The following is a 20,624-nucleotide window of genomic DNA, read 5'->3' as shown; positions in this document are numbered from 1 at the left end:
AGTGGGGGTGGCAGGAGGACCACTGACCATCAGGTGGACAGTTCTTCATTGCATGGGATGGACTGTTCAACATCCCTAGCCCCCTGTCCACTGGTAGCCTGTAGTGTTCCCTGGTCAACGTGACAACCAAAAATACCTCCAGAGATTTCCAACAGCCCAGAATAAAAATCATAGTACATTTTTGTTTACCTACAGGTAATACTCCCAAGCTAAGATGCCAGCATTCCAATGTCCAGATGATTGCTCCTCATTTCTAGCCTCTGATGCATTCTTCTCATGCTCCCTGCCCCCCGAGAGTCCATCTCAACCAACACCTCAGTCTTTTCTTCCCTTTACCTATCTTAATCTGTTTGTGCTGCTACAACAAAGTACCATAGGCTGGGTGGCTTATAAACAACAGAAATTTATTTCTCACAGTCCTAGAGGCTAGGAATCCAAGATCAGGGTGCTAGCAGGGTCAGATTCTGGTGAGGGCCCTCTTCCAGGCTGCAGACTGCCCACTTCTCATTGTATCCTCACCTGGCAGAGAGCAGAGGGAGGAAGCAAGCTCTCGGGCAACTCTTGTAAGAGCACTAACCCCATTCCTGGGGGCCCCACCCACATGACCTTATCTAATGCTGATCACCTCCCAAAGGTCCCATCTCCCAATAACTTCACACTGAGGGGTAGAGTTTCATGATATGAATTTTGGGGAGACAGTCAGACTATAACACTGTCTGAGTGCTTCTGAGCTGGGCATTTTAAGATCGTATGTTGATAAGAGTGCACAGTTTAATAGAAAGAATGAGAGTTTCAGACTTGCTGACTAGGCTAAGAGCTCCAGATCTTTATTTTGCTAATATAGTGACCCTAGGCAGCCTCTTCTCTTCCGGAAGCCTCAGTCTCCTCACCTATAACCTAACAAAGGGGCTTTTGTTTTTTAAACTTTTTATTTTATATTAGAGTATAGTTGATTAACAATGTTGTGTTAGTTTCAGGTGTACACAAAGTGATTCAGTTAGACATATACATGTATCTATTCTTTTTCAAATTCTTTTCCCATTTAGGTTGTTATATAATATTGAGCAGAGTTCCCCGTGCTGTACAGTAGGTCCTTGTTGGTTATCCAATTTAAATATAGCAGTGTGTTTGATTGTTACCTGGAATAGGATTTCCACTAAGTTTGATGCTGAGAATCTTTCAGCAGTGAATAGGCTTTGGTTCCACATTCCAGAAAATAAAATTCACGAAAGTAAAATTCTAAATAAAACTTTAATTAGCAAGTAAGATAAATATTTTAATCTTAAAGCAGATAAGTCAGTATATTTTTATTTCTTCTGGAAATTTGGGGGATTCAGATTTACCTCTGATACTGGAACTAGGAAGGGTTTTTTAAAATGCTTTAAAACCTGTTCTTTAAGTAAGTTTTTAAATCTCACCATCAAGTTTTCTGCATTTTTTTTTTTGCATTTTTTTTTAAGGTTATAAATTTAGTCATTGTCAACGAGTTTCTTAGAATGGGTTTCTAACAGGATTGAATACAATTTTATATGTATCTAATATGAATGATTTTATATATATAATGCAATATATAAAATTATATACCTGAGAGATAATTTATATGTAACAGTGCTTTGAAAACCTTAACATTAATTTATTAGGCAAATGTTATACTGTGGGGCTTCCCAAACAAAACTGTACTTTTTCTTACAAAACATCTAGCAAATTGAGCAAAAACAGGAAAAGAGAGACAACCACAGCCTGTCGATCGAATCTCTCTCTTATCCATCGTTTCCTTTACCTTCTCTAGAATCCTAGCTCCCTTAGCACCCGACCTTTGAGTCAGCAGAACCCTGAGAAGAAAATCCGCCTCTCTGAACACTGCCGCCTCTATTTCGGGGCGCTCTTCAAAGCCATCGGCGTGTTGAACAGCAGTCTCGGCAACAGCCAGCCCCCCGAGATCTTCATCACGCAGAGCAAGCTGGTCATCATGGTCGGGCAGAAGCTGGTGGACACGCTGTGCCAGGAGACCCAGGAGAGGGACGTGCGCAACGAGATCTTGCGTGGCAGCAGCCGCCTCTGCAGCCTGCTCAAGGACCTGGCGCTGGCCACCAAGCACGCCGTACTCCAGCATCCCAGCCCCACTGCCCTGGGGCACCTCCAGGCCGAGGCCAAGAAGCTGGAGCGGCACACGCAGCAATTCAGGGGGACGTTGGAATGAGCCTCCTTCCTCCCTCCTTCTCCCTGTTAACCTCTTCGCTTCAGCTTCACACCCACAGCCTGTCCAAGTCTGTGCTCTGGGAAAAGCCAGCCTGGGGATACACCAAGGGGTGGCAACAGCCGTGGTCCAAACCCGGTATTACCAAGTGGCTGAGCAACCCCAGGACATTGGCTTATCCCACAGAGAGTCAGGGAAGAGAATCAGGTGTGAACTAAGGACCTAAGTTTTTAGCCTATCATGTAGGGCCAGTGTGTGAAATGAAGTTATAGAAATCAATTTTTATATGGGCTAAATGTGTGCCTGTTTTAAACTCATTCATTCAGTACTTACTTATTGGGTACCTATTATATGTCAAATTCTAGGTGCTGGGCATATAGCACTGAATCAGACTGAGGCTTTGCCCTCAAGGAGCTTACAATTGAATGGGGAGACAGACAAATGATGAAGAAATACATACACAATGTACACAATGTATTAGGTGCTAGGGAGAAAATAAGTAGGAGAAGCGGCGAGAGATTATTTTCAAGCGATTAATTTCTGTTGCATCTGCTAGAAAATGTAATAAGTTTTTCATTTTGGATTAAACTAATTCTGTGAGATTGGTACAAATTATGTATCTGCATCTCACACCAAAAAAAAAAAAATATATATATATATATTGCTATTTTATCTGAACCTAGTAAAACAGGCATGTTATCAGTAGCAGTAAATTTGCAACATAACATGTTCTGTTGGGTTCCCTATTAATTTATTTTGTACATTATAGGTTCTGTGTTGATAAATTCAGTATGTTGGATCATAAAAGGTTTATACCTCAGCGGTCTCAAATGTGTTATCATTTATAATATTATGTAAATACAGTCATGAATTACAACATCCTTTGTAGCAATCTTTTCTTTGGAAAAGTCTTTGATCCGTGTCACTTGGGTTCTGGTACCAAAGCAACATGTTTACTTGTGTCATTTAAACGCTTCTCCCCAAAGTGTTCAAGGAGCTACAGAAGAGGCCAAGTTTGCATGCGCAAGGCTAGCTCAGGAAAAGCAAAGCCAGGAAGTGTGGTATAAACAGGATCCCTATCACCGGGCACAGATCTGAGAGTGGCCCAGAGCTCCCCCCGCCACCCCTGCAAGTCAAACCACCTCCTCTTCCTCTCCTTGCAGCTGGGGCTTTAGCTTACATTGCTCTGGTTACATCATCACTTCAAGTCTTCATGTCTCCTACGTGCACCTAAGCCACTAAGCGTCTCCAGGCTGGAAATCACCTGAAATGGTACCAGCTCCGGTTCCTATCTGCTACTTAGTAAGCGCTTTTAAATTGTTGACTGCCAAAAGACTAATTATTTTCATTGAGTTAGTCTCAGGGTCCCTAAAGAAGGATCCCATCTTTGTGAGGGTTGGTTGCCTACACTAGAATGGAGAGATCCACATTCTGGGAGCAGCTGTGATCTGCATCAGCTAGGACTCCTTCTGTTACAAGGGATCAAAAACCATATCCACACTCTCTTAAGCAATAAAGGGAATTTATTGACTCAAGTATATTAAAATAATCCAGGGGCAAGCTGGCTTCAAGAACAGCTGGTTTTAGCAATCCCACTACTGGGCATATACCCAGAGAAAACCATAATTCAAAAAGACACAGGAACCCCAATGTTCATTGGAGCACTATTTACAATAGCCAGGTCATGGAAGCAACCTAAACGCCCACTGACAGACGAATGGATAAAGAAGATGTGGTACATATATACGATGGAATATTACTCAGCCATAAAAAGGAACGAAATTGGGTCATTTGCAGAGACGTGGATGGACTTAGAGACTGTTATACAGAGTGAAGTAAGTCAGAAAGAGAAAAACAAATATCGTATATTAACGCATGTATGTGGAATCTAGAAAAATGGTACAGATGAACCGGTTTGCAAGGCAGAAATAGAGACACAGATGTAGAGAACAAATGTATGGACACCAAGGGGGGAAAGTGGCGGGAGTGGGGTTGGGTGGTGGTGTGATGAATTGGGAGACTCGGATTGACATGTATACACTAATATGTATAAAATAGATAACTAATAAGAACCTGCTGTATAAAAATTTTTTTTAACTTAAAAAAATTTAAAAAAAGAACAGCTGGGTTTGGGTCCTCCAGCAGAATCATCAAGGCCCAGTTTCTCAGTCCCACTTTCTCTGCGTTAACTCTCATGGTGGCAAGGTGGTTGCCCTGAGTTATGTCCTTCTTGGTTTGTGGCCAGAGGGGAAGAAAGAGTCTTGATTTTTGCTTGGACTAGTTTAGATCAGATGCCTGCCCCTGAAAGCTCCATGATGAGAGGGGCATGTAATACCCAAGTTGTCCTAGACCTGGAATTCACCCCTACACACACACGCACACACACACACACTCCCATGTGTCCCGAGAGAGGTAAGGGGATGGATCTGATAAGAACCGTGACATGTCTGAGATTTTCTCCTACTTCAAATTCACAAGTTAGCCTGTCGCAATTTCATGAATGCTGAGAGAAGACACGAGACTCTGGGGTCAGAGACTATGTCGGGGTCGCCAAGAGCACCCCGAGGTCCAGTGATTCGATAGGAGGATTCACAGGTCCCCACATATAGTTGCGCTCACAGCTCTGAGCCATCACGGTGAAAGGAGACAAAGCAAAATCGACAAAGGGAAAGCGCACGGGGCGGGGGGGTGAAGTAGCAGGGAAACCAGGCTCAAGCTGCTGAGAGGCCCCTCCCAGAGGTCACACGGGACACCCTTAATTCCTCCAGCAGTGAGCTGTGACAAACACCTGGGCAATGTTGCCGGTTAGGGAAACTCTTGAGAGCCTGGCCCCCAGGGTCTTCACTGGGGCTGATCCTGCAGGCAGCCTCTGTGTGGCGTGGACCAAAATTCCAGACTCTCCAAAGGAAAGCAGGCACCCAGCATGAATCACATCATTTGTACAAACAGTTTAGGCCCTGCACCATTCTTACCAACTCTGGGGATGGTGAAAACCCTCCTCAAATCCAAATTCCTAGCCAACCACCAAAGCCAGCCTTGCAAGCAGGCCTTTCTTAGGGAGATTAGTCAGGCCTGTTATGTCAACTCTCCTGCACAGAGTCAAGGGGCTTTTCTTACAGCCTCGCAAGCAGCTTATGTTTCACCTTTGCATCATTTCCTCACATCCCTCAAGTCCCAGGGGCAAAGCAAAGGTGGGCGCATGTGATGCTGTGCACACAATGGGTTTGCATCAAAGCCAAAAAAAAACACCCTGAACATAGGAAGCCCCAATCTTTTATAGTATCTGTGTAAACCTGACCAAGCTTTGCCTCAGAGGGAGACCTTATCTTTACAATATTGGACAGCAAACAATCCTGCCCTTCTGCTCTGGAGGGAGAGGTTATCTCTGTCTTCCAAGGGAGTTTGTTACAAACATCCTGGAAAAGATAGTCTAGAAAAAAATGTCAAGTCAATGCCTCTGCTCAGAAGATGTGCAGAAACACGAGAGACCCTTGGAGCACTGTGTCCCAGCTGGAGCCCCTAGCAAAGTTAGCAATGGCATTAGAAGGAGGAGGGGTTGCTCCAGGGAGACACCAATAAGTGTTTACTCCAGGGGGCAAAATGATGTTTTACACATGAGTGATAACAACAGGATGTATCTATTAAGGTATTACTACATTCCAGACACTGTTCTAATGCTTTAGATGTTTTAACTCATTTAGTCCTTTATAAGTGACATAGTCTCCAATAGGTAATGAACAGGTCCCAAATGGTTTCAGAATACTATGTATGTATGTATGTGAGTGGAGAGATCAAGCGATGGAGAGATAGAGCCAAAGAGAGAGAGAAAGACAGAGAAACACACACACACACACACAGATCTGGAGCTATATCTATATCTATATATATTTCTTTTTTTGAGAAGAGTTCAATCCAAGGACCTTTGTCAACAAAGTACAAAACCATTGGGTTTAAAATAATGAAAACTGCTGCTCTTAGCTAAATGTGTTTCCTTCCTTTTTTTTAAAAGAGAGCAGTTACGGGATGAGTTTCCACTGATTAATTCAATAGGGTAATTACTTCTGAAAAAAAACTGTAAAGTAGGATAAAATCATATTTTTTAGCTTTCAGCAACTTTTGGCTATTTTTCTCTAATGCCCTGTCTTGTGTACTGTTTCCTTTCCAGGTAGGAAGAGGAAATGATGGGTGGTATGGTGGCGATGGTGGTGGTAGCAACTTGACCTCAATTAAGTTCAATTTCATCAGGCGGATGGAAGCGGTAAGAAGCCTTGTTTAGAGATCTCCTAGTGTGATAAGCTCTGTGGACCCAAGCACCCAGTGGCAACTATTTTTCTTAACAAAGCATCTTTTAAAAACTTTATGTTCTCCCCAGGGATGCACCCCATGTCTCCTGAAGCTGCCCCTTTGCAAAAGTTGCCCATTTATGTAGGTTATTTGCTAATGCCCTTTTCCTTTCATTCATTCAACAGATATTTATTGAGCACCTCCTATCTGCCCAGGCCTCTGCTTATCACTAGAGGGGCTGCAGGGGACAAAGCAAAGGCTCTGCATCATGCAGCTTTCATCCCAGCCGAAGGAGATGGAAAACCAGGGCCAGAACGAGGGTGAGGCGAGTGAGGCACTCTCTTTGGATGGAAAATGTAAGGGGGGCTCCCCCAAAACTTAGTAATCAAGATAAATTATACTTTGATGCCATATTTTAAAAATCTAAATCAATGCCAAAAATCCATGGTGAACGAGATATCAAAATTTAAATTTATAACATGGTATCAGTGGTGGGAAGTGCAAGGAAGAAATTAAATCAAGGTAGGGGGTAGCGTGATGGAGGAGACGTGCTCTTTTAGATGGAGAGGTCTGGGAAGATGGCTCCGAAGAGGGGACCAGGAGCCGAGTGATGCATCACTGAAGGAAGCTGGCCTGGCAAACATGGGGAAGAGTGTTCTGGAAAGGGAATAGCAAGGTGAGTGCCCAGAGGAGACGTACACCTGGAGAGGAGGATGCCCGTGAGGCTGGAATGGAGTGAGGGAAAGAAAAGAGAGTGACGTGAGCTGAAAGGAGTAGCCAGGGGCCACTTCATGTAAGGCCCATATAGTCCTGGAATATTTTTTTTTCGGCCGCACCGCGCGACCCGTGGGATCTCAGTTCCCCAACCAGGGATCAAACCCGCACCCCCTGCAGTGGAAGCTCGGAGTCTTAACCACTAGACCGCCAGGGAAGTCCCCCCTAGAATATTTTTAATATTTCACTAAAACTGCAAACAAAAAGTAATTTTCGTCCTGAGTTATCTCAGCAATCAGTTCCATTTTCTACTTTATTTTATTTTAACCGTCTTTGGTTTATCCTCCCAAGTGTAACCTTAAATGAGGCTGTGAAATTCTTGAAAAATCCTAGCACATAGTTGTTGGGTTTTTTTTTCATGCTAACTCTTAAAATGAGTTACTCTGCATATCAACTTTTTCCAGACAGAATTTTTATTATTTTTTTATTTTTTTATTTTTGGCTGTGTTGGGTCTTCATTGCTGTGCACGGGCTTTCTCTAGTTGCGGCGAGTGGGTGCTACTCTTCGTTGCGGTGCGCGGGCTTCTCATTGTGGTGGCTTCTCTTGTTGCGGAGCACGGGCTCCAGGCACTCGGGCTTCAGTAGTTGTGGCTCGCGGGCTCTAGAGCGCAGGTTCAGAAGTTGTGGCGCACGGGCTTAATTGCTCCGCAGCATGTGGGATCTTCCCGGACCAGGGCTCGAACCTGTGTCCCCTGTATTGGCAGGCGGATTCTTAACCACTGCGCCACCAGGGAAGTCCCTCCAGACAGAATTTAAAACTGCACCTCTGGAGAGCACATGGGCAGAGCTAACAGGAAATCAAACCCTCAACAGTTTAGAAGTCTGAAATATTTGGGAACTACAGTAACACGTAGTAGAAGCATTTAAAGTATTGGTTCTTAGCCTGGGCCTCAGGAAGCCATGAATGAAATACATACATGTATAAACTGTAGCAAAACTTCCTATGTGCTTATGGATATTTTTCTGCAGAATAAATCCAAAGTTTTCATCAAATTCTCCAACAGGTCCAATGACCCCAGGAAGGTTAAGGAATACTGATTTTGCTAGAGGGTAATGGTTTTCTCTTTCACAACTTCATTCCTCTCCTGACCTTCAAGTTCACAGTTTGATCCAAGGATCAAAGTTGTCACCAAGGATCCTCATAAGGGAATATCCTTTACTGGTTCATTCAACAAAGGCAGTGGGAAGAAGCAGCAGATAACGAACCTGCTTCCCAGTGCGGCTGGAAATGAAATGGCTCAAATCAAATAAAGCACGGAATACAATGCCTGACAGCTCTCAACACAAATTAGTTGCTACTGATGATAATAATCAACTCAGCTGTGTATAGTCTGCAACAAGAAGTACCTTAGAGACCAATACTCTAAAAAAAGAAACCAAGGAGGAAGAGAAAAAACATCCAGCTGCCTGAACTTTAATGCCCTCACAGTCAGCACCACTGGGTGTCATCAGCAGCTTTGGGGGGAGAGGTCAAGGATCCTGGCATCTGTGGTTAGATGGGCCTCATTTGAGAAAGCCCCTCCCTCACCTCCTACTCCTTCTACTTCCTTGATGTGTGCCCCTGACCCAAGACACCTTGGATATCTGAGCCTCAGTTTTGTCTTTTGGGAAACAGAAGGCATTACACCCCCTACTAAGGTGGTGAGGACAGAAGGAAAGAATGTTTCCAAATCTCCCAGTGTAGGTAGAATCATGGTTTGATAAAGAGCAGCTATTTTTGTTTTTTCTGCCCCAAATGAATTCAGTGAGGGGTAGATTTACTTGTCAGAAAATAGCACTGGTTTGAGAGTCTGTCTAAAGATCCTTGGGTTTTTGCTATTCTCTGCCTGATTTTCTGTCCATTGCTGTAAGAGAAAACTAATCTTAGAACCCATTCCCAGCTGTCACTGACTAGCTGTCTGACCGTGGACGAGTGCTTCGATCTTTCCAGCCTTCTGTTTCCTCCCCTGGAAATGAGATTCTAGGTGTACTCATCAGTTTTAGGGGCTGCTTGTCACCCCTCTCTGAATGAGTCTGTACTTTCTTTTGGTTTATTGAGTACTGAATAGTGAGTGTGCCAAAGACTCTTCTAGGCGCTGAGGATGCAACAGGGAATAAATCAAAGTCCCTAGGGAGTTTACAATTCTTGTGATGGGCATAAAAATAAATCATAAGCCAGTGAGAGACCAGCTGATTAAAGGGTTTATTTTCTTTTAATTCCCATTAATTGCAGTAACAGATAACCCAATCTTATAGCCCTTGAAATTTTCGTATCCACATACACTTTATTTCCTGTTTCCAAGTGGGGAATATTTTGTTTTTTTGTTTCACTTTGGTCAACGTGGTAACATCCAATCATAAATGGTCGGCTTTACTCGCAGTGGATAAGCTTTCCCCTAATATTTATAATAATTAAAGGAACAAATGGAGAGATGGTCAAGAGCATGAAAGCAGACAATCATGGATTTTAACAGGGGTTTTGCAAGGGATTTGTGTTCTCATTATAGATATGATACAGCCTGTCTCTTGGAAAAGGCATGGAAACATCAGTGTATGTTTTATAACTATACCTGAGTCTGTTAATTATACCTCCTTTTTCCTTTATTTTTAATTTTTAATTTTTTTTATATACCTGCGTTTTAATAAGTAAAATATTTTTGCCTGGGCTTCAGGATGCTGTGAATGAAATGCATACATGTACAAACTGTGTGCACTATTTCATATGTATAAAATATACATGGCAGTATCAGAAAGTTTCAGGCCTTAGAGAATCTTACTCCCCCATAATCTTATATAATATCACTTCAAAGGATTTGTTGTGAGTGCTTAGGTCACAACTGACGCTCAGTAAAAAGATACGTTCTCTTTTTGAACACATGAACGTTAATTGAAATAACAGATCCATCCATATTCATCACTAATTGCACGAATAAAATGCAGCACTTCCCTCCACGTGCTCCCCAGCCTAGGGATGTCTGCCCAGAGTCAGGCTGGGGTGGGACGAGGCCCAAAAGCCGCGGGTGCTCCTGAGTCACGCCCACCCGCGCCGCCCCCCCGGACCCCGCCCCCGGACGGTGGGGAGGCGATTACGCGGGTGCAGCAGAAAGCCAGCGCCCACCCGAAAGACAAAGGGACGGGCTGCCGCGGTGGAGTGGAAAAACGCTCCGCACCCTGCTTGGCACGCGAGGCCCAGTAAGCACTTTGCAGCAGCTCCCGCCGCGGGGTCACGCCCAGCGCCTAGCGATACTCTCCATGGCAACCAGGGCTGGGCAAAAGCCCCGCCCCGCCCCATCCCACCCCGTCGCGTTGCGACGGGCGTTTTGCGTCACTGCGGCGCGCCGGAAGTGACTGCTACAGTCGCTAGGCAGCCCGGAAGTTGCGGCTGTAGGGGATTGCTTTGGACTCTGACTCCCAGCTTGCGATGGGTTGCGACGGGGGAACAATTCCCAAGAGGCATGAACTGGTGAAGGGGCCGAAGAAGGTTGAGAAGGTCAGTGAAATGGGCCCAGTGGGGCCCGGGGGTAGTGGGGCACGCGGACGCCCCCAGGGAGCGAAAGGGGGTGGGAGGGGGAGCCAGCGGGTTTCCACACGCAACTGTGCTCATTTACCCCTTTCAGAGAACTCAAGATTAACCACAGTATTAATAACGGACCTTTACTGAGTGCGTGCTGTTGTTATTCACCCGGCAGTACGCGTAATATGGGGTATCTCATGTAATTCCCAAAACAGCTCTACGGGTACATACTGTCAAAAGACATGGAAATTGAGGCTCAGGAAGAGAAAGTTGCAAAGCTAGTAAGTGGCAGAACCAGGATTTGAAGTCTGTCTGCTGCTAGTAACAATGATACAAATGGCTGCTGTTTGTTGAGTTTTGTACATAGTAACTTCGTTTTCTCAGTGAGGTCTTCTCAAACCGTTACCTATGAGACCAGGTCCTCCTCTTTTTTTTTTTTTTTCTGCTGCGCTGCGAGGCATGTGGGATTTTAGTTCCCCGACCAGGGATGGAACCCGTGCCCCCTGCAGTGGAAGCGCGGAGCCCTAAGCACTAGACCGCGAGGGAAGTCCCCAGGTTCTCCTCTTAAAAACTATCTAACAACCATGTACACTGCTTCCAGGTTGATTAATGTTGATCTCAGAGGATGGTAAGCTCCTGGTGGCAGAGCCTGCACCTTTTCTCCCCTCTACAACTAGCACAGCTCCTGGTGCAGTAAATATAGTGGATAAATGAATGAGTGGATAATCCCTAATTCTCACCAGTAATTCGGCAAATTATGTATTATAATTTCCATGCTGCTAACAGGGAAATTGAGTCAGTAACGTGACCAAGATCATGCAACTGGTAGGTAATGAAGCCAGGATTCCCATCCAGTTATTCAGGATTTCAAAGTTAGCACTAGTAATTACTTTTTAACAATGGAAGGTGTGTAAAGCACCTAATACAAGTGGCTGGCACATTGTGGATGGTCCATATGAGTCTCCATTCAGCAGCCAGAGAAGTCTTTTTTAAAGATAAATTCCACATATCAACTGTATTTAAACCACTCCAGTGGCTTCCCATTGTATTAAGAAAAAGAATCCCACAAGACCCTGTGTGGTCAGACAGGGTCTGATGTAATTACCTCACCTTCTGGCCTTCTCCAGCCCTTTCATTCTGTTCCAGCTACACAGGCCTTGTTCCTCAACCTGGAGTATAATTTCCTCAACCTGATATGTTCTTCACTGAGATAGTCATATATCATTTGGGTTTTTTTTTTTTTTTAACATCAATCAGTTCTTTAGTCAAATGTTATCTCAGTCCACTGTAGCCAAAATACATCTCACTTCTGATCACTCTATCCTCTTCTGCTGCTGTATTTTTCTTTCTTTTAAAAAAAAATTTTTATTTATTTATTATTTATTTATTTTGGCTGCACCGGGTCTTAGTTGCAGCATGTGGACTCTTAGTTGCGGCATGCATGCGGGATCTAGTTCCCTGACCAGGGATCGAACCCGGGCCCCCTGTGTGGGGAGCGTGGAGTCTTACCCACTGGACCACCAGGGAAGTCCCTACTTTTCTTTATAGTGCTTATCACTATATTTGTTCTTGTCTATTTCCTATATGGACAGGGTCCTTGTACGTCTTATTTCTGTGATCCCTATGATGTGTCTGCCACACAGTAGACACACAACAAATATGTGGAATTTGAGAATGAATGAACACCCAGGAGGATGGAGCGTACCCTCTAATCATACCTACATGTGCAGAGATTAATGCTGGGTAGTTACCACTTGTGTGCGAGAGCTTTTACCCAAAGAGTATTCAGCTCAGTTTTGTTAACTTGTGCCCAGAGCTGAAGAAGTAGCTTAATGAAAGACTTGGCAAAGAATAGGTGTCAGAAGGGGATAGAAAAGAAAAAAGGGTGATCTGAAACAACTAGAGTGCCCAGGCAGGATGGATTTTTATTATCCTTATTCACTCAACAAATAATTATTAAGTGCTTACCGTATACACCATTCTAGGCCCTGAGGATGCAGCAGGAAACAGAGTCCAGCCCTTGTAGAGCTTACATTTTCAAATAGGTAAATAATAACATTTTTTGATCACTCATATGGTATGTTGGGTCTGACCCAAAACATTACTCAAATTTGAGACCTTGCCGTGAAAAGAGTGACCCTAGAAAAAATGTTTTCAGAAGTTTTGGGGGGACCAATTTTTAAATTCCCAGGCAAGGAGTAATCTAGAAAGTAGATCCTAAACTTGCTGAACGTGGCTTTTTATTTTTTTTATTTTTTATTTTTTTAAATTGATTTTTTGTTAGCTGCGTTGGGTCTTCGTTGCTGCGCGCAGGCTTTCTCTAGTTGCGGTGAGCGGGGGCTACTCTTCGTTGCGGTGCGCGGGTTTCTCATTCCGGTGACTTCTCTAGTTGCGGAGCATGGGCTCTAGAGCGCAGGCTCAGTAGTTGTGGTGCACGGGCCTAGTTGCCCCGTGGCACGTGGGATCTTCCTGGACCAGGGATCGAACCCGTGTCTCCTGCATTGGCAGGCGGATTCTTAACGATTGTGCCACCAGTGAAGTCCCCTGCCTGGCTTTTTATCCTAGCTCCTTTGTCTGCTTGCCTGTTTGTGACCTTGACATGTAACTTAACTTCTTGGTGTGTCAGTTTTCTCAACTACAAAGGTAAAAATCCTAACGCAGAAGGTTTTATGAGGGCTAAAGGACAAGTCGCTGAAACTGCTCAGCACAGTGCCTGGCGCGCAGTAAACACTTACGTACTTGTTCCTGCAAAAACTAAATTTAAGGGAATTAAAAATTTTTTCTTCCTGTTTTCTTTCAAATGTGCCATCCTGTTACATTATTCAGGTTTGACATTTTAGGAAGAGGAAAGAGTGGGACATGGAATATTAAATAGGTGAAAATATCATTTGAGGGCTATGGAAGGTCTCAGATCTGGATCTTTATACTGTGGATAATGGCCTGATAGGCCACATAGTGAGCAGTTGGCAAAAAACACTTCTGTTAAATTGCTGATTTTATAAAGAATTATACAGTCTTTGTGCTGACCTGCTTTTTTTAAAAAAATGCCTATCTTCTCAATTCTTTGTCCTTAAATTCTGCTACAACTTTGGAGCCTTTCCCATTGTTAGGAATTAACCTGTGCTGCTTGATTTTTCTGTATGGCCTTCCTAACTTACTGTTAAGATACAGATATTAATATGTAACTAGCATAAGCAATATAATGACTTGATGTAAACTGTTTCTTTGTACATGTCATGTATAGAGAGGCCTTTATTTGACATAGTGTCGGTTACTTGTGACTTTTTAAATCCCGACTTCGTGTGTCACTATCTTTGATTTAAAAAACAAAAATCATGGGACTTCCCTGGTGGTGCACTGGTTAAGACTCTGCACTCCCAATGCAGGGATCCTGGGTTCAATCCCTGGTCAAGGAACTAGATCCCACGTGCATGCCGCAACTAAGGAGCCGGTGAGCTACAACTAAGACCCGGCACAACCAAATAAATAAATAAATAAATAAATATTTTAAAAACAAAGAAACAAAAAAATTGTCACAGTGTGGTATTACTGAATAAGCCTTTATATGTGGAACTGTAGACCATGTGTCTTTCAGAGGTGAAAATTAATTGACAGGATTTTTTTTTCTTTTCTCAGGTTGACAAGGATGCTGAGTTAGTGGCCCAGTGGAACTATTGTACTCTAAGTCAAGAAATATTAAGACGACCAATAGTTGCCTGTGAACTTGGCAGGTATGGTTCCTTTACTTAACGGAGACGAGTTTTTATTAAATGATCTTAAAAAGAATTTTAATGTATAATTGCTGTTCTTGATTCATCAAATGTGAATGATCTCCAGCAAATTTGTGAAGCCTGGGTTATCATTCTCTGTCTCAAAACATACTTCTGCACTTTTCTATTCAGTTTGGTTTATTTAATCCATGGGTTGAAAACTCAGGGGCCATTAGGAGTTAAGTTATAAAGATAAATGCATGAAGGACCCATGTGGGGTCAGTAGGGAACGGTGAGGACTGGGGGAAACTGGAGAGTTCATGTCCTGTCTAAGGGGTAGCTGCAGGAGTTCCCTGGTAGTCCAGTGGTTAGGACTGACTCCGTGCTCTCACTGCCGAGGGCCCAGGTTCAATCCCTGGTTGGAGAACTAAGGTCCCACAAGCTGTGCTGCACGGCCGGCAAAAAAGGCAAATTACAGGGTAGCTGCTCTTCAGTTCCAGCCTGCTGTTACAGTTCAAGAATGTAGACTGAGTCCAGAACATTTTTCTGATTTTTTTTTCTTTCTTTTTTTCAGGGGAAGTTGAAAATGTGTACTTTTTTTAAAAAATTAATTAATTAATTAATTAATTTTTGGCTGTGTTGGGTCTTCGTTTCTGTGCGCGGGCTCTCTCCATCTGCAGCGAGCGGGGGCCACTCTTCATCGCGGTGCCCTGGCCTCTCACCGTCGCGGCCTCTCCTGTTGCGGAGCACAGGCTCCAGACGCGCAGGCTCAGTAATTGTGGCTCACGGGCCTAGTTGCTCCGCGGCATGTGGGATCTTCCCAGACCAGGGCTCGAACCTGTGTCCCCTGCATTGGCAGGCAAATTCTCAACCACTGCACCACCAGGGAAGCCTGAAAATGTGTACTTTTGTATTAAATCTCCCAATTTAGAAAAAGCCTTGATCAGGTCACATTTAGTCCTCAGGCTGCCAGTTTGTAGCCTTTTATTTAAACTAGTTTCTTTCTTTGTATGCTTTGGAAATGGTTGGTACAGGATTAAATTTACTTTTTTTTTTAGGAGTGCAGGGCATCTCTATTATCAGACGTAAATGACTTTGGATTGTACTCAGTTTAGTCTTCTTCCTTTGGGTGAAGGTTGATTATTGCCAGAATGTTTTGACTGATCTTTATTGTTGCAGACTTTACAACAAAGATGCCATCATTGAGTTTCTATTGGACAAGTCTTCCGAAAAGGCTCTTGGGAAGGCAGCCTCTCACATTAAAAGCATTAAGGTAAGACAGGTGATTCGGAAGTGCTCCGGGGGTTTCAGTGGTTAGGGTTTTATTTTATAGAATTCATGTACATTTTAGACTGAACTTGGAAATTTGGAATTCCAGTCCCACCCAGCCACCTAATAAAGGTGTGATTTGGGGCAGGTCACTTGAAGTTCAAACCAGAAGTCCCCACACCCGTACTTCCTGGATTATAAATCTGTTGTGAGTTCATATGAGTGAAAGAACTTCAAAACTGTAGTATACAAGTTTCAAAACTTCAAAACTTGTATATTGTGCTGTATAAATGTTGGGAAGCATTATTTTTATAGTTAAAACTCAGCCACTCGAATTTTGGTTTGGAAGACACTTTTATAGAATTAGAGATTCTTATAGGTAGATAACTATTCAATCATTGTGGTTATCTCCTGCTGATTAGAGGTTCTGAAAGTTCTTTCATAAAAGTGGAAAAGCAAGTTTTTTAGTAAAGGAAGTTTGTTGAGAGGACAGAATCTTTCAAATCTGGTCAGTGGGAGAAAAATCAAAGTAGTGAAGAATTTGAGAACCACCAAGCTTGACAGGTGAAAACACTCACTGTGTATGACATGTTGAGGCCTCATGGCTAGTCAGTGGGGCGCTTAAACTAGATCCAGAGCCCCTGACTCCCAGGCTAAGGCTTTGAGTTTTTTCCTCCTTCTTTTTCTTTTTAAATTGTTTTTATTGTTATAATAGGCTTTTTGTTTGAGTTCTTGGGGTAATATTTATTTCAGACAAATTAGTAATTCTGAGATGTAGCTGTTGGTAGTGCTGTAGAGGTAACCACGCTGATTGTCGTCATCGTTTCCTTGGGAAGAGAACTCATTTCTCAAAAACCCATAGTAGCATAATTATCTTATCTCAAAAATGTGATTATCACTGAAATTAACTTATACAAGTCTACACTTAAAACACAATATATAATGTATGTGGTGAACTTTTAATTTTAATGCAAAAATTTTTTTTCCAAGAAATCACAACTGTAAAGACAAAAGGATTCACATAAAACAATGCAAAGGTTATTATTACTGCAGTTAATAGTCCACAGATACTCTGAGCAGAGAACTTGATGAACACACAAGCAGGAAGCCGACCCCGTGTGTGGTGGCTTTTTCCTTTCAAGGTGCTCAGCTGCTCTCTGGAGTGTTGAAATCAAATGGTGCAGTTAAATATGAGGAAATGCTTCAAATGCTAAAGTGGGGCTGTTAAGTCACTCCTTGTAAAACTGAATTTTGAAAACCGGAACACCTGGATCTTGGAGTATGACAGTAATCTCTGGCTAATATTCTGCCTTGGACTCATTAGACCATGGCCTCACAGATTTTACCGTCTATTTAGCTGTTAAATAAACGTGGCTTGTCAGTAATATGAACAGCCTCAGTGAGGCTTCATCAGCCAGGAAAGAAAGTGTTCCTTTCTGGATGAAACTAATACAAAGCTTTCTTCTCTTAGTGGGGTAAATTTTCATGTCTGAAGTTACTTTGCCTTATATAGCAAAATGCTTGTAAAATAGAAATTAATTATTTGCTAGACAGTGCATTTAAAACATTTTGTTTTCTATCACAACTTATGGTTTAATTTTATATCCATGTTAATTGATGTTAAAGGAAAGTAGAAAAAGAGGTTTGGACGGGAAGGGACTAGAATAATAATTAAGGCTAAAGATGTTCCATTTGTCAAAGGAACTCTTAAAATATTCATGTTTTTTTCACAGAATGTGACAGAACTGAGGCTTTCTGATAACCCCGCCTGGGAAGGAGATAAAGGAAACACTAAAGGTGACAAACACGATGACCTCCAGCGGGCACGTTTCATCTGCCCCGTTGTGGGCTTGGAGATGAATGGCCGACACAGGTCAGTAATGGATGTGGGCAGATGATGTGGAGTCTGGGTGAGTGATCCCAGTGCTGTTAGGATCTGTGCCAAAGCTTAATAATCACACGGATTTCCTTAAGGTGTCTTTTGGTTTGGGTAGTGCACAAGACCATGTTCATTCCCTACCAGCCACGTGTAACATGGCCTCTTTGTTGTCTGCAGCTTTCTATTCTTGAGGTTAGGAGAGCCTAAATTAAAGAGGGAGTTTAAAAATTTGTCTTGTGACACTTAAGAGACTTGAGTTGAGTTCTTTGGTCTTCTCCTATGGGAAAGAAAGTAAAGGACAGATATTTTCCATCAAACAAATCCCATTTCCTTACAATTGCTAAAAACTCTGCAGTGGAAAATGATCTTACAGAACGTGTGGTTGATCGGTCAGTGAAAGGCCCGGTTGATGAGGATAACTTGCTTTGAATTTGTAGCTAACAGGTCCTCTGGCTAGAGCACCAGAAATCTTAAGCTTGAGATGTATATAGCAAATGCAAGTAAGCAAGTATATTTCCCCCTTAAAAAATATGAATGTCGAGTGGATTAGTAGGGTGCCTTTTTATAGGATGTCTCACTTTGCCAAAGCTTTAAACTTTTTTCCCACCATTTAGAAATACCTTTAGTAGCTGGTAGCCCATACTGTCATCTGGAATCTTCCATCTAACATATTACTTGTTGAAAGGAAATCATTTAGGCCTCTCTTAAAGTTTACCGTTTAGTGGTGATCCTGTGAGGTGATGGGTATGATAATGAGCTTGACTGTGAAGATCGTCTTACGATTTCTACATAGAGCAGATCATCAAGTTGTACACCTTCAATATATACAATTCCTGTTTGTCAATTATACCCAAATAAGGCTGAAAAAAGCCTTTCATTTCATGCCCAAATGAAAGGCTAAAGTTCACAAGAGAAATATTCTGGGGAATGAGATTCATGTACCTAACCTTGTCCTACTTGTGTGTGTGTGTGTGTGTACGTACACATTATTTTGAGGTGAAAGTCCTAACATTCACAATCTTTTTAAAGTGTATGTTTCAGTGGCGTTTAGTACATTCTCAGTGTTGTGCAACCATCACCTCCGTCTAGTTCTGAAACATTTTCATCACCCCAAAGTAAAACCCCCTACCCATTAAGCAGTCCCTTCCCATGCCCCCTCCCCCCAGCCCCTAGCAGCAAACAATCTGCTTTCTGTCCAGTGGGTTTACCTAGTCTGAATACTTCATATAAATAGAATCACACAATATGTGACCTTTTGTATCTGGCTTCCCACTTCTTTTTAAGAAAACCATGCTTCACCCCCAAAAGAGGAACTTAGCAGAAACAGACTCAACTCTGGCGTCTTGAGCAGGGGTTACCTCTAGCCTGTTGCTCCGATTGTGGCTTCCCCTAGTTTTTTCCCTTTCATTTGCTGGTTAATCTCTTCTCCTTTTTCTCTTCTCAGTTAATTGAGCTTTGCCTGTTTTGGCTTTGCCCGCTTGCTGTTAATAGGGCCTCCACACTAGAAAATTGATTTTGGGGTTAGTTTGTATATTTAATAACATTTGTATAATAAAGATTTAAGTGTATAGAAAAATAGAAATAGGTTATTGGTATAATAAAAACATTTAGCCTTTGTTTAAAGAAAAACCATTTCCTAAATCACTAATACTTAGTAAGCATTCATAAAGCAGGGGTTTTTTTTAGTCCTAAACATTTAATGAATATTAGTACGATGTTATTAATTTGGTTTTCGTTAGAGCAATCTGCATCTGCTATAATCCCTGAGATTAAAAGTTTCTATGGAGAAATTGGAGAAAGTTTCTATGGTGAAAAGTTTGGAGAAAGTTTCTATGGTGGCATTTTTTAGAGGAACATAAGAAGTAAATGTGAGGGACTTCCCTGGTGGTCCAGTGGCTAAGACTCCACGCTCCCAATGCAGGGGGCCCGGGTTTGATCCCTGGTTGGGGAACTAGATCCCACATGCTGCACTGAAGACTTCGCATGCCGCAGTGAAGATCCCACATGCTGCGACTAAGACCCAGCACAGCCAAATAAATAAATAAATAAGTAAGTAAATTAAAAAGAAGTAAATTGTGAAAGTGCTTTTTGCACCTTTGCCGCATCCTAGCCTCCAGTGACAGCACTGTTAGCTGTTCGGTGTCTAACGCCTTCTACAGACCTCTGTAACACCAACACAGACAACACACTTCCCTGCACCTCTGCAAGAGAGATACAGATAGACACGTATGCTTCCCACCGGCACGGAATCATATTACACATATTTTGTAACCTTATTTTTTTCTACTTCTCTGTCTACTCTGTCTAATTTAAACATTTTCTTGGCCATACATAACACTTATTCTTTTCCTTATTCCTTATTCTTTTTTTTTTTTTTTTAATTTATTTGGTTGCGTCAAGTCTTAGTTGCGGCAGGCGGGCTCCTTAGTTGCAACTCGCCGGCTCCTTAGTTGCAGCACGTGGGCTCTTAGTTGCGGCAGGCAGGGTCCTCAGTTGTGGCTCGCGGGCTCCCCAGCTGTGGCACGCAAACTTCTAGTTGCATCATCATGTGGGATCCAGTTCCCGGACCAGGGATCGAACCCGGGGCCCCTGCCTTGGGAGTATGGAGTCTTAACCACTGCGCCACCAGGGAAGTCCCACCTTATTCTTTTTTTTTTTTTTTTTTATAAATTTATTTATTTATTTATTTATTTAATTTATTTTTGGCTATGTTGGGTCTTCGTTGCTGTGCACAGGCTTTCTCTAGTTGCGGAGAGCGGGGGCTACTCTTCATTGCTGTGCACGGGCTTCTCATTGTGGTGGCTTCTCTTGTTGCAGAGCACAGGCTCTAGAGCGCAGGCTCAGTAGTTGTGGCGCACGGGCTTAGCTGCTCCGCGGCATGTGGGATCTTCCCAGACCAGGGCTCGAACCCGTGTCCCCCTAGCATTGGCAAGCGGATTCTCAACCACTGCGCCACCAGGGAAGTCCCCACCTTATTCTTTTTAATAGCTGTATAAGAGTTCATATTTATTTAACCAG

At 42.9% G+C, this 20,624-nt stretch overlaps 2 protein-coding genes across 7 annotated transcripts in view; both read left to right on the top strand.

Annotated features, from left to right (window-relative positions):
* Positions 1-10,516, top strand: part of CASS4 (Cas scaffold protein family member 4) — a 63,136-nt gene extending 52,620 nt beyond the window's left edge. For 3 of the 5 annotated variants that reach the window (XM_082359297.1, XM_082359295.1, XM_082359294.1), the window contains one exon: positions 1,790-5,161. In XM_082359297.1, coding sequence (XP_082215423.1) covers positions 1,790-2,200 — 411 coding nt within the window. In that variant the 3' untranslated portion in view covers positions 2,201-5,161. Of the gene's footprint in view, positions 1-1,789; positions 5,162-6,362; positions 6,456-6,666 lie in introns of those variants that run through there. The other 2 variants (XR_014235435.1, XM_082359296.1) reach the window with 2 other exon arrangements.
* Positions 10,517-10,552: 36 nt separating this feature from the next.
* Positions 10,553-20,624, top strand: part of RTF2 (replication termination factor 2) — a 41,670-nt gene continuing 31,598 nt past the window's right edge. Inside the window, exons 1-4 of one of the 2 annotated variants that reach the window (XM_082359333.1) lie at positions 10,553-10,724; positions 14,385-14,479; positions 15,638-15,731; positions 17,461-17,600. In XM_082359333.1, coding sequence (XP_082215459.1) covers positions 10,656-10,724; positions 14,385-14,479; positions 15,638-15,731; positions 17,461-17,600 — 398 coding nt within the window. In that variant the 5' untranslated portion in view covers positions 10,553-10,655. The remainder of the gene's footprint in view (positions 10,725-14,384; positions 14,480-15,637; positions 15,732-17,460; positions 17,601-20,624) is intronic. The other variant, XM_082359334.1, reaches the window with a different exon arrangement.

This window comes from Balaenoptera borealis (genome assembly GCF_965194805.1).
Source record: "Balaenoptera borealis genome assembly, chromosome: 16".
In the NCBI taxonomy this organism is placed as follows: Eukaryota; Metazoa; Chordata; class Mammalia; order Artiodactyla; family Balaenopteridae; genus Balaenoptera; species Balaenoptera borealis.
This window is presented reverse-complemented; position numbering and strand designations above follow the sequence as displayed.